This window comes from Danio aesculapii, chromosome 18 (genome assembly GCF_903798145.1).
Source record: "Danio aesculapii chromosome 18, fDanAes4.1, whole genome shotgun sequence".
NCBI classification, from domain to species: Eukaryota; Metazoa; Chordata; class Actinopteri; order Cypriniformes; family Danionidae; genus Danio; species Danio aesculapii.
This window is the reverse complement of record NC_079452.1, coordinates 40,574,130-40,588,785: the sequence shown is the minus strand read 5'-3', so window position 1 is coordinate 40,588,785 and position 14,656 is coordinate 40,574,130. Positions and strand designations below refer to the sequence as shown.

The 14,656-nt window shown below is 34.1% G+C and overlaps 1 protein-coding gene across 1 annotated transcript in view; it reads right to left on the bottom strand.

The window, feature by feature from the left end:
* The window catches only part of cdh13 (cadherin 13, H-cadherin (heart)), a 582,964-nt gene that overhangs the window by 180,954 nt on the left and 387,354 nt on the right, over positions 1–14,656 (bottom strand). Inside the window, exon 7 of the mRNA XM_056478107.1 lies at positions 9,217–9,395. Within this exon, the coding sequence (XP_056334082.1) occupies positions 9,217–9,395 (179 nt within the window). The remainder of the gene's footprint in view (positions 1–9,216; positions 9,396–14,656) is intronic.

Here is a 14,656-nt window from a genome sequence, read left to right as displayed (position 1 = left end):
AAATCAAGCAATAATGCAGTGTTTTCAATCGCCGCCTGCCTTCACTGTAATATTTGCATTTAGATGACATAACATAATAACTCAGTGACCACCTGCAGGAGTAAATATTTGGCTGTCTGTTTTGTCTGGCCGTCCTGCCAAACACAATGATTCATTAATTGAGAAGGGGGAAGAATCTTCATATGGCGACTGACATTCAATTACGCTGCAGAGATCAGATTAAAAGAGGTCTGAAAAGCATGTGTGAAAGCCTGTTTTGCGGACGGAAGCTGGAGGTGTAATTTGAGCGTTTGTTCATTCGGGGTCTTAAGCGAGCATGAGGAAAATCACTACATTGACCTCACGGTAATTGGATGTCCATTGTGTGTTGGCAGTAGGAATGTGTTTATATGCGGTTTATTTTCATTTGATGAAGCTTCACTGTAAAAAGTGAAGAGTTTGCTTAAAAAAAAAAAAAGTAAACCCATTGCTTTTAAAGTCACTAGTTGACTTCACTAAAAAAGGACTAAACCCCATTTCCTTAATATCTTTAAGTAAATTTTGTGCATATTTATAAAAATTAAGTTAAATCACCATAACCATTTCAAGTTAGAACAATTATTATTATTAACAATAATAATAATAATAATAATAATAATAATAATAATAATAATAATAATAATAATAATAATTATTATTATTATTATTATTATTATTATTATTATTGTTATTATTTATTTATTTATTTATTTATTTATTTATTTATTTATTTATTTATTTATTATTAATAATATTATTATCATTATTATGATTATTATTATAAAAGTAAAAACATTGATGCATAAAAAAGCCAAACAAAACAAAAAACAAAAAAACAAAAAAAAAAACACTGCTCTAACCTTTCACTACTTAAAGACATCCAAATGAAATGACTGTATAATCTCACTCAAGTAGAAAAAAAGTTCAAAAGAAAACCCATCAACTACACAAATGCACTCTCTTATTATATTTGTCCTAGTGGCTTCATTAGTTTAATAGCAGGCTGATGTCAAACTCAGACAGAAAGTCATCTCACCAGGATTCATAACATTGCTCTTATCTGACCACACACTGGCCATCAGAAGCAGGACTGTAATGATTAGACAAACTCCATAAGAGGCCTGCCAGAGTCCTGTCACTGGATATTGATTCTAAGATGTCTGTTTTTGCTACTGTGTCATTCAGGCTTATGAAACAAAGGTGGCTCTTCTCTGGCTGTCAGATTTAGTGACAGGCCTGTGATTGCCAACGACGCCAGACTGACCATAGACTTTAGTTTGTTTTACAGTGATCATCCCCTAAACAGAGCAAACATTATTTTATAATAATTCAAAAGATTGGAATCAATTATTCTGCTTATGCTAGGGCTGCACAATTTATTATTTCAACAACAGCAAAAATCTGACATATTACTCCTGAAAACAAGACAATATTTGTTTAACTTGTTTAAAAAATGCTTTTTTATTTAAGAATTTCAGACATTTTGACTATAAACAAAACAAGAACTCTAAGTAAGAAAGGCATTCCTGGACAGATGTGGTTTAAATTAAATCGTAGAATTTCAACATATGATCTCAAAACATTATGATCTGGCATTAGCTTTGCAAAACTATGCTACATAAAACATAACCATGCAATTTTACTCTCTGCCAGTATGTGGTCCTTATATAATAGTGGGAATAGTCCTGGAAACAATAATAATCTCTCTAGTGGGTCTAATCTCTTTAATAATCTTTCTCTGGGCCAAAATGCGGGTCAAAAATAAGTTACACATTGTATTATAATACATATGGTTTATAAACGTTACTATTTATAGGGTTAGGTTGTGGTTATGGGAATGGATAAAGTAAATAAATAAAAAATAATTATAATAAAAAAAATAAAAAATGTATTCTTGCTAATAAGAAATAAAATAAAATACACCAAATAATACAACAACAACAACAAAAATAATATTAATACTAATACTAATTATTATTATTATTAGAAGCAAATTGATGCATAAAATACATAAAATAAACTAACAAACAATAAATACATAATAAAATAAAATAAAATAAAATAAAATAAAAAACAAAGGGACTAAGCCGAAAAGAAAATTAATGTATAAAGTAAAATAAATTATAAAACAAAGCGACTAAGCCGAAAAGAAAATGAATGAATAAAATAAATAAATAAATAAAATAAAATAAAATAAAATAAAATAAAATAAAATAAAATAAAATAAAATAAAATAAAATAAAATAAAATAAAATAATAAAGGAACTAAGCCAAAAAGAAAATGAATTAATGAATAAAATAAAATGAAATAAAATGAAATAAAATAAAATAAAATAAAATAAAATAAAATAAAATAAAATAAAATAAAATAAAATAAAATAAAATAAAATAAAATAAAATAAAATAAAATAAAATAAATGAACATAATGAACTCAAAACATAATGATCTGGCATTAGCTTTGTGAAATTATGCTACATACAACATACTTTTAAAAAAATCAGTAGACAGGCTGAATACAAATGCAATTTTACTCTCTGCCAGTAGGTGGCGCTTATAGAGTAGCGGGAATAACAGTATTTCCTGGGTAGTCCAGGAAACAAATAAGCAATACATTATTTGGAGATAATCTATACAAAGATTGAAAATAATGTCTGCAAGTGAGATTTTCAAATACAACCAAATAATCCACACATACATGTAGTACATTATGTATAGACACTTACTCTAATAATAATAATAATAATAATAATAATAATAATAATAATAATAATAATAATAATAATAATAATAATTCCTTTAATTTATATATAAACTTATATTAATCTCTTCATCCACCACCAGTGTGCAGCATCCACCTGCATGACATGACGGCAGCCATATTGTGCCAAAACGCAAACACCAGCTGATTGGTGGAGAGGAGACAGAGGGATGAAACCAATTATGATATTATACCCTCCAATGGAATGGTTGGGAGGCTATGATGGACAGAGGTCAGTGGACAAATTTTGCCAGGATGCCGGCGTTAAACTGTCAGGACCTCGGTTTAACGTCTCATCTGAAAGACGGCGCTCACTGAGCAGTACAGAGTCCCTATCAATATACTGGGGCGTTAGGACCCACACAGACCGCAGATTGAGTGCCCCCTACTGGTCTCACCTACACCACTTCCGGCTGTAACCTAGCTTCCCATATGGTCTCGCAACCAGATACTGATCGGACGCAGCCCTGCTTAGCTTCAGCTTCAGTGAGAGTTGCAGATAGCTAGCTGCCGGCTAAGCAAGCTGCTCTAGCTTTGGGGAGATTTTCAGAAATGAAATGAGCAATTTTTCTGGTAAATGTTCTCACTTTTTAAAACATATGAAATGTGATCACCTAAACATGAGTTACAATAAAAACTGCTGAAACACAAAAGACTTATAATGTTGTATTTAATGCTCAGATCTAATCCTCAGAAACACATAAATAAGACATTAAGGTGAACGTGTGGTAAGTGTTTCAAAGTAAATTATGAAAATCTGTTTTTTTTTTCTGTGTTGATAGTAAGGTTTAGGTTAATAAAAGGTTTAAAAAAGTAGTCTGTAGGTTCATCTGTGCTGCTTTTCTGGCCTCTGTTAATTCTCTGTTTACACACTTTGCACTAAAATATTCCAATGCAATTTGTATGCAAGTCCAGAACAGAAAGAGTCAGTCAATCTGTGCTTCTGTAGAATATATTTCACCAAAATTGTTGTTGACGTTCATTTCCAGCAATCTGTATTAATCATATCTGATGTGGAACATCAAATACTTTACCAAAAGCTAAAACAAGAGCAGCAAACATTATTAGTCACGCAGGCTGATGTGAAAGACAGCGAAGAAACAGGAAAGGAACACTTGACCTGTTCATTTAGAAATCTCTGCTCGTGACATATATGCAAGTTGTTGACAAGCCATTACCTGAACCAGCCCAATTGATGATATTGCAGAAAGAGTTTCATGTAAACATTAATTCAATTAATTATATCAACTTGTCCAATTCTAGTGGAACACCGAGACCTCATGTGAAGTTTTTCTTCATTTACAGACAATTAGGAAGCTTTAAGGAAACTAAAGAAGTACAATAAAACAGCATATCTGCTTAAAATAAAATAAAATAAAATAAAATAAAATAAAATAAAATAAAATAAAATAAAATAAAATAAAATAAAATAAAATAAAATAAAATAAAATAAAATAAAATAATATTTCTGTATAGGACACTTTAAGTACATTCAGACGCTTGTATTTTAAGATGAAGATGTGGGATCCACAGGGAATGTTTTCCTCTCTATACTTTGGGCTATACACATTATTGATGCTTTTTTATCATTCTTTTGATCATTCAAGGATTTATTGCCATCTTTGTTCACAAGAAGTCAATTCCTCACACTGGTTGTTTTAATCTACCCGACTGAACCATAAACACATGACTAATTGCTCTGGAGCCGCAAGAAAATAAAGTCCCCACAACAAGAGGTAGACTAGCAGATCAATTCCTCTTTTAAAAGTGTCTGTTTTCCTCTCTGCTGATTGATATGAATGCAGCCACACAAACTCTAAAAGCTACTCTCATCTCAACCTATTAGCCCACAAATTTTTTGCCTTTCATCGCAGTTTTCAGGGACAAAATGACAGGAAAAAAAGAAGAGAGGAATAAATGTGTTAGACTGACTGGATTCAATGTTAAAGAGAGAGTTCAGAGGCAAAATTAATTTTACAATTTCACCTGGATTTTCTGGCACCATGGAGGGCGTATATGTAATTTTGTAAAAGTTTAGTTTGTGAACTTTTAAATTACTTTCTAAAAAGCTAGGGTGATCGGATCAGGATTATTTTTAAGACAAATATCGATTCCTGGAAGCAGTATTGGCTGATACTGATCACCAATGGTGCAGGAAATTTGAAGCCTTCATTTTTATACAGTATACACTTCAAAAATGCCTATTTCTGTAACTCAATTTTGGGTCATGTATTATGAAACCAAATTATTAGGCTAATATATATATAAAGTTTAATATAAGTTTAATTTGGGTTATAAAATAAATAAATAACCCAACTTGTGTTTGTCAATATTTATTCCAAAATTGTGCTACAGCAACCCAGCATTTATTAGACTGTAGCAATATTTTTTAGGGATTCTTCAAAAAAAATTCTTTTTATTACTGCTTTTATTCAGAAAGGATGCATTAAACACACCAGAAATCACAGTAATTACAGTAAACACAATGAAATTATAAAATAAAAAAAAATTAAATAAAATAATAATAATATTTCTACAGAAGAGTGTCCTTTCTGTTTATTTCATGGTGTTTTTGGGAGACTAATTATCTTCATTAAACAGTGTCCTTAAGAATGACAACTAACTTTGGATTGTAAATATATTAATAATAAAAATAATTATAGAAAAACAGAAAATTTCTTCAAACTAACAAGGTAAATTGTACACAAGTTTTACAAACCAGAATTTTACTATACTAAACAGCAATATCTGAAGCTGTAATTATTCAAAATTTGTAGTTTTACGAGTGTATGTAATAATAAAAGTGTGTAAAAAAAAAACTAAAATATTAGATGAACAGTTCATTTGAATTATTCAATGCATGTCCAAATCTACCACATATTGCATTGATTTGTGCTTTAGTTACATTGTTATGCCATTGCACAATCAACAATCGCACCCGGACTACGATTCTGTCACCTTTTGAACTACAGATCCCGTCATGCACCTCACACACACCTGTTTTTTGCTGTTAGCTGCCTGGACTGATCCCTTTGCCTTTGTCTCGACTACTCTTTTGGATTGCCCTGTATAGTGCCCTTATGCTCCTGTGACTGACCATTGACCAACTGACTACTCTTGTAAACAAATATGCTGCATTTGGATCCCCACTCCGTTGCTGGTATCGTTTATGTTACAGAAAGAAATACCTTGCAAAAACTTGTTTTAAAACTCACGTAATTTTGACTTATTTCAGAAAACAAGACAATGTGTTTTAATTGTCTAAAAATGTTTCTTGATTTAAGAATTTAAAAAAATATTTTGACTAAAAACGAGACAAAAAAATCTAAAAAAACTTTTTTTTGCTGTGTTGGACAAATATGGTTTAAATACAATTGTATAACAGTCTCAGAATTAAAGGTACAAGAGCTGTGACTGGGGTTGTACCTTCCTTTTCAAAAGGTACACACTTGATTAATACCTCAAGGGTAAACTTTACTACCTAAAAAGTACAAATGTTTACCTTTTAATTTTTGTAAATACTAATACCTTTAAGGTACCAATATGGACTCTAAGTACAAATGTGTCCCTTTTAAAAAGGTACCACCCCAGTGACAGCTCTAGTACTTTTATTTCTGAGAGTGTATGAATTAAAAACAACGATCTAGTGTTAGCTTTGTGAAATTGTGCTTCATACCTGTACAAAACTAAATCAGTAGACAGGCTGAATAAAAACATAATTACTCTCTGCCAGTAGGTGGCGCCTATAGAATAGTAGAAAAAAGCTGTAATTTGCTGTAATATGCCGATCATCTCAACTAGAAGAAATACCATGCGATTGCAACACGCAAAGCAGTCCTGTCACACACTTGTCTCTTTAAAGCACCTGAAATCCCCCGGAGCTCATTGTGTAAAACATCTGTCACACATATGAGATCAACTGCGACGAAGCACAGACTCATGGGAATCACGCATGTTGTCAGGAGGATGCAGCGCTGACAGTAGGAGTTAGCAAAGTTTGTCGACATCCAGCGCTTCACTATTGAGAAATCAAAACAAACAGCTCCATTCAGACATCTTTCATGTAACATTTCAATTACAACGTCAACTCGACTCTTTCCAATGCACCCAAACATGCATTTAATGACGGCTTCGCTCTGTTCCAGTTGAGGGGTTTTCTACTGGCCTTGTCGGACACAGCCGATGTTGCTGGATAAGTGTGTATAACCTCAATTAAAGCATGCTCTAAGTGTCTGACAACAGCTAATATTCCTCTTCCAGCAGCGGGCCGAATTGATGTTCCTTCATTCGTCACCCCGCAGAAAAAGCAATCATGCTGTTGTCTCGCTCTGCTTAGGATCTGGGATACGCTGCCTCCAGTCGCTCATTAGCATGCACCGCTAACACCCCTCGTCCACAAGAAACCATAGCATCTTCCTTGCATTCATCCAGCCTACTAACAACATAAAAAACTGCTTTAATATGCTGAATCTGCTCTAATATACTCGCTTTAAAGGTGTCTTGAGGAGAGTTAAACATTAAAACACAGCGCGGTTATTGTTCGTCCCCACAGATTTGGCCCTTGTGTTTGCTAGCGCTACGCTTGCTTGTTTGCACAGATAGGTTTGAATAAAAAAAGTCTGTTCTGTCGGCTCTCCTGTTAGAGGTTCCTCAAGCATGGCTTTGAAATATTTATACGGCCGTTTTTGAAATATCTACCACACATTTTGTAAGCTTGCCACTCTTATCATATGGAAATTGACTGCAAAACAAGAACTTAGCCAATGATGGAGCGGCAGCAACATGAAGATAACATGATCGGAATCAAACGTTACCAACTGATCCGGACTCAAATATATATATATATATTTTTTTTATTTATTTTTTTTTTCATTATTTTTTAACACATCTATAGTTATGCGGTAGCACAAAGTTAGACCTCTTTTTTGAATTCACACAGAAACCGCAACGCGTGTGGGACGGCATTACTTTGTTGCAGAGACGCTATTGGTTAAATGCCATCAAAGTAGTACACAGAAGCAGCTTGAAGCGGAAAGCTTGAGTATGTTTGTTTTATTTAAGTTGAGGTGCTATTTGCTTTTATATTAGATTTTTTTATATTTACTGTTGCACTAAAGTCCAAAAGTGAAGAAATTATGTTATTTATTACTTTATTGCTCAAGCTACCTCACAGAAGTACTTTGTTTGTTAACAGACTTGTCAGGAATCGTGATGAGAAAGCTTTTGGAACAGAAAGGAGAAAACAAAGAAAGAACAGAAGGACCCAAGTAACCACTTAACACAAATATAATATAATATAATATAATATAATATAATATAATATAATATAATATAATATAATATAATATAATATAATATAATATAATATAATATAATATAATATAATATAATATAATATAATAATATCTGTTTGTAACTGTTTGTTTTTAAATAAATGTTCACCAGCACTGTATATACTAAAACACAATAACATAGTAATATGAAATATTAATACAATTTAAAATAAGGGTTATATTTTAATATATTTTCAGTTTATTTCTGTCATGGTAAAGCTTACTTTTTAGCATTCAAGTTACATGATCGTTTGAAAATTATTTTAGAATGATAAATAGATTTTTTTTACTGTATTTAATATTTATTTATTAATTTATGAGCATTGTGTACTACATATATATATATATATATATATATATATATATATATATATATATATATATATATATATATATATATATATATATATATATAAAGTTATAATAATATATACTATTAATAATATACAATATTATATATAATAATATATAAGATTACATTTGTATTCTCCCAAAGATCCCTCAGGTCATCTGCTCAGCTCCTGCTAATTGTTCCTAAATCCTGCTTAAAAAGAAAGGAAGACAGAGCTTTTTCAGTCTACGCTCCAAAACTTTGGAACACATTACCTTTAGAAATTAGAGCTTCATCTTCATTAAGTGTTTTTAAAAAATCAGTCACTTCTCTGATGGTCTTTTGATATAAATATGTTTTTTCTTTTTTTTTAGGACTGCTATAAATAAAGATGACCTTGACCTTGAAATTTACCAATATAACATGTTTTTCATTAATCATTCTTCAACATATTCTTAAATACTGCTATACTAAAATTAATATACTAGTATACATCCTATATATGAATACTAAATACTGCAACATTATTTTTACACATATATTTTACAATGATACCCAGAGTTACAGAGAAAAAAAAATCAATCTCCATTAAATATGACAATTTCATCCTATCCCATAATTAATCCATGACATCACTTGTGGGAGGAGCCTGGTTTATCTCAAAACACATGCAGCAAACCTCTTGACAGAAAACATCATAAAATATAAAGCACAGCATGTTTTTCTCCAGTTTGTTATATATTCATCCAGCAAAGCATTTAATAAAAGCACATACCTCTCTATCGAGCTGGTGTGGCGCTATAACAGTGACAATGTCACCTCTTTCCGGGTCGATGTAGAACATATTGGGTGAAGGTTTATCGGGCTGCTGTCTCACGATGATGTAGCGCAGCACAGCATTGTCCGTATTGGGATCGTCTGCATCGTAAGCCGTCATAGTCATCACTGTAGTGCCTGCCAAAAACAGTTAGAAAAGCCATGAGTCATAATGGAGACAAACGGGCTAAAATGCTTCACGCTTTGGTACCAAGTATAACCTTAAGGTTTTATCTGTACACCAACACTACTTGTATTGCCATTTTTCATTAAACCGCACAGTCGAACGGAACTGGAATCGATCGAACTCGTTTTGAATGGGGCTTCAGGGCAGACAGAAAAACACAGAAGAGCAAAAGCGCACTTCTAAGAGGCCGTGTTACGATTCTCCCAGCGCAGTGGAGTTTTATTTTGTACTGCATCTGAAATAAGGATGCCGTTCTTGGCAGATGAACTGTAATACTAGTCAATCCTTGACATATCTGCTCGCCTCCTCTCCTCTCAGATGTGGCCTCCGGAATGAACAACGCTATCCGGAGAGAGCCTGATATCTCAGTTCAGGCGGCGCCGTTCATCTATTTCATTTTCTCTCCATCTCATCTGAATGTGCTCAGCCACCAAAAAAAAAGTGGGCCGCAAATGGAGCCGGAGCCTCTCAAAGTCACAGTGACCAGACAGTGACACGAAAATAAGTCAGATCTATCTCCTGAAGTTAATGGCCTCTATCAGTGACGATAAAGGGCTCCTATCGTACAAAATCAACCTTTGGATGTTTTTTCGGAAATAAATGTGTTTAGCATAGTGTGTTTACAGCCATGCTAAGTGGAATAAACACAACAAGACTTTCTAAAAATATATCTTAAAATTAAATCAGGATTTAAATCCTACACTGTAAAAAATCCTGGTTGCCTTAAATTTTTAAGCTGAATCAAATTAACCTTTTGAGTCCATTGAACCTATATTATGTTTAACTGACTCAAAACAGCTTGTGCAACTTATAAAATAAAGTTAGAACATGATTAACTTAGTTTAATAAGTTATAATGACCTAAAACATATGCTGGCAGGACTAATTGATCATATAATAATAAAGGCACAGGAAACAGGAAAATAATCTTTACAGTGTAGTGATTTTGAGGACAACCACACTGTGACGTAGCAGTGCGATTTTCCCCAGCAATCAATATTGATTGACATTGCTCATATTATCAGGTCTCTAGGCTATTATTATCATGTCTACAACTCAGGATTTACAAAGTAAAAAGGATTAAAAGATCTGTTCTAAAACTAAAAGAAAAAAAATCATGATTGTTTAAACGACTTATTTAACTGAGCTGAAACAACACAACATGAGACAACATGAATAAATTGTTTAGAATCCTGTATTTTTGTAGAGTAAACTATTTGTGATTAGTGTTACGACCCTGGTCTAGGGCGTCAAGGACGTAACATAAAAACCACTCGACAAATAAAATCTTATTTGGGAAGCCTTGAGAGTCGGGTCTGTTTATTTGTCTTTTTTTCTTTTCTTTTTTGAACGCCCAAGAAATAACGTGAACCCAAATACCTCCCACAGAAGATAATTAACAAAAAGTATCCCCTATCTAAACACCCAAATGAAACAAAATACACCTAACAAAATAACAGAAATAAAAACACACTACTACTACCGCCTTAGTTATAAAGAAATACAAGTGAAAATATTTACATAAAAGAAGAGTGTTGCATCCACCTGCACCTCAAGAAGGAGTTTTCAAGTTAAAAGCATTTTTTAAGACAGGGAATTTTTTTTTTAATTGGCGGTTCATTCTGCTGTGGCAACGCCTAATGAATAAAGTGACTTAGCCGAAGGAAAAATGAATGAACAAAAATGAAATGATAGTAAAATCGCTAAGTAATTCATAACTGCTGGAATCACCACAGCTGCATGTCAGTACACAACTATAAACGAGCATGTTTACATCACACAACAGGAGTCCTGGATTGAGAAAGTTAAATTATGTTTATTTCAAGAGTTCACACTTAGATATTGCTTGACAACTGTTAGCAAGTTTGGCATGCTGTCCCGGGAGAGAACCCTGAGCTCGGAGATAGGTGAGCCCAGGGCTCCCGCCTGGTCCATAGAGCATATGAGGGGAGTACGAGATCAGGTGGTTCTCGAGAGCTCCCCGTGGTAAAAGAAAAAAGGAGGAGAAGGGGTGGATGGGGGGTTTCTTCGGAAAACGAAGATAAGAGAGTAGTTCTAGCTAGGCTACTTATAGTGAGTTGGGGTTAATCTGATTGGCTAACTAGTGAATGTAGATGAGTGGCCAGCTGCAGTCAATCATATCACGTGCTCCTCTCGAAATTAGTTGAAAACTTCACTTATCTCATTGCTTTAATAGAAATTTAGCTAAATTTATCTGATATATTATGCTGGAGAAGCGGATTTGCCTGAATTGTGGGCAGGGAGGACCAGCTCATTTGCATTTAAAGGTACAGTTGCAAAACAGGTCAAATTCCCTCTGACTCCAAATTGACATTTTCAGCAGGATATTATAAAAGATCTGATTATTACTTTGAGCAGAATTTCACAGACGCATTCTAAAGACACCAACCTTATTTTACCTTATCTTAGGTGTGATAAGATGCATATTAGGAGCCTTTAACACCTTCCTCATCAGCCTTGCATCACACAGAATACAACTAGCTAGGTCAAAAACAGATGAATAAAAAATATATAAATGAATAAAATCTGGGGGGAGGATGTGCTGAACGCTCTCAAATAGCGTCTTAGCATCTTAAAGTAAATGAGTAGAAGGCAATTATAAGTAATTAAAGCAGAAGCGAGTATCTGAGGCGGCGGTTAAGCAGAACACCTCTAATGATTAATTACACATGCTGAAGCGCTGAGCGAGTCTCTCTCCTGACACCGCTAGTCTGAGCGAGCGGTTCCACTTCACTGTTCGGATACACCAAGTTAGACGACCTCCGTGTTCGCAGACACACACACACATACACTCAAGCGTTTACTTTCTCTCTCACACGCATACAGCAAGACAAGCACCCAGACGAGAGCACTCATGCTTGGTTTTGTGAAGGGCAACTTTGCATTGGATTTAAGGATGAAATATGCTTTAGCTACTTAATGGTTTTGTTCTTGTTGTTTTGAGAAGCTACAAAGTGAATCAAGTGAATTAATGCTTTTATTCAGCAATGACGATCAAATATGACAGTATAATATGTTACAAAATAATCATCTAAAACACACTGGGCTCTATTTTAATGATCTAGGCACAAAGTCTAAAGTGCATGGCACAAAAGCATTAAGCGTGTGGGCGAATCCACTTTTGTTATTTTAAAGGGCACCAAGGTTACCCCTTTTTTCAGATTTAATATAAGTCTTTTGTGTCTCCAGAATGTGTCTGTAAAGTTTCAGCTCAAAAAACCCATCAGATTTTTTATTATACCTTTTATAAGTTTCTATATTATACCTTTTAGCACCAGGTGGCAGTTTTGTTGTACTGCACCTTTAAGGCTAGTCCTCCCCACCGTTTCTATGTGCCTTTCAGTGTGCCTTAATCAGGGTTGCCAGTTTGGGTGGTTTCCCACTCAATTGGGCAGTTTTGAATTTGTTTTTGCGGGTAAAAAAAGACATAGGCGGCTTTTCAACGTGCCTTAATCAGGGCTGCTCACAGCACCTTTGAGATCTCTCTGCCACTGTGAATTGTACAACAGTTACATTAATATTTACAATCAAAAGTCCACAAATAATTTTTTTAGAAGTCAGAGAGCACAATTATTCAATATTTTTATTTAATTAAAATTTTTAATTGTTTTGTTTTATTTTATTTATTTATCTCACTGCGCCAGCATTTGCATTTTATGAATTGACAAGGACCACAGTTTCATCTAAAAATCTTCTTTAAAAGTTTTTGATGACTTGAAGGTGAGTAAATCCGCATTTCTCGGTGAACCATCCCATTAAGTAAAGAAGACTAAACCACAAATTCTGTAAAAACTATTCTCGTCTGAAGAGCATGTTTTGAAAAACACATTTTTTCTTTATTTACGGAATACATTATTTTCCACAACTGCACATATTTACAAAAAAATAGCACAATCACCCTAATCACCACACAACCCCTTAACTCTGAATCATGTCTCAATCCTGTTCCTGTAGCTCCATTAACCTGTTCTCCTCCCGCAAGCTCAAAGGAAAAAAAAACCTTGAGGTATTTAGCACTCATCAATATGAACCATGACAAAAGCCATCAGCTCCCATCAGCACACACATAAATCAACAAGCGGATCTAATTGGCTGATGGGAAGGGCCAGAAAGTGAATGCAAATCACTGCTATGCAATTATGAGGCAATTATGTCAAAGCTGAGCCCAATTCAGGAGCCATTGTCTTCCTTTATGAAGTCCATACTCTTCTCAGCGCCAAGCCGAAATCAATGTTAACTACATTGGAAGGTTTAATGGGAGGACCTGAAATGACTAGACTTGCGGGGTCTCCATTACTGTATTATCAACTCTGTTCATCTAATTGGGGCTGTGGGATCAGTCGGAGCGAGGACTTTCTCTTTCTGCCTCTTTCTTTTCCCCTTTTAATTCCACCATCTTGTCACACAGAACAAGAGGCGGAACATTGAAATGAATAATGTCTCATAAAATGCCTGACTTGAGCGGTTAATTTGATATCAGGCTCGGTGTGTAACTCTGCATTAACTAAGGCTGCAGACGCTCATTGGGATGCTGAAATCGGCCGCAGTTGAACAGGTAAGTGGGAGATGAGCTGCACGGACGATGGCACTTGCACTCCAGCATGTCTCATTATCCATTTACATAATCGCATAAAGTTTAGAGGGCGTGGAGTGTTATGATGCTATTGTTTTTTTAAACACACCTGTATTAATTCACAAACTCAAGTTGTGCCAATATCTATCTATCTATCTATCTATCTATCTATCTATCTATCTATCTATCTATCTATCTATCTATCTATCTATCTATCTATCTATCTATCTATCTATCTATCTATCTATCAAAATAACTCATTGGTATGGTTTAGGGCCTTCGTTTGCCACCAATTTAGCATCATTCCTCTTGTAATAATGGCCAGGTCACTACAAGATGCTGGTGGAGGAAAAATGTTTCCTGACTCATTCCTTCAAAGCACCTCAAAATGGCTCAATAATATTTAGTTCAGGTGGTTGTGCAGGCCATGGGAGATATTTAGCTGCACTTTCATGTTCATCAAAGTAATCTGTCAGCAGTCTTGCTGTGTGTGTTGATGCATTATTATCTTGATACACAGCACTGCATTCCTTATACAATTTTTTACCCATTGGGTGCAGATGGTCCTCCAGAGTGGTTTGGTAGTCCTTGGCAGTGACGCACCTATCTAGCACAAGTA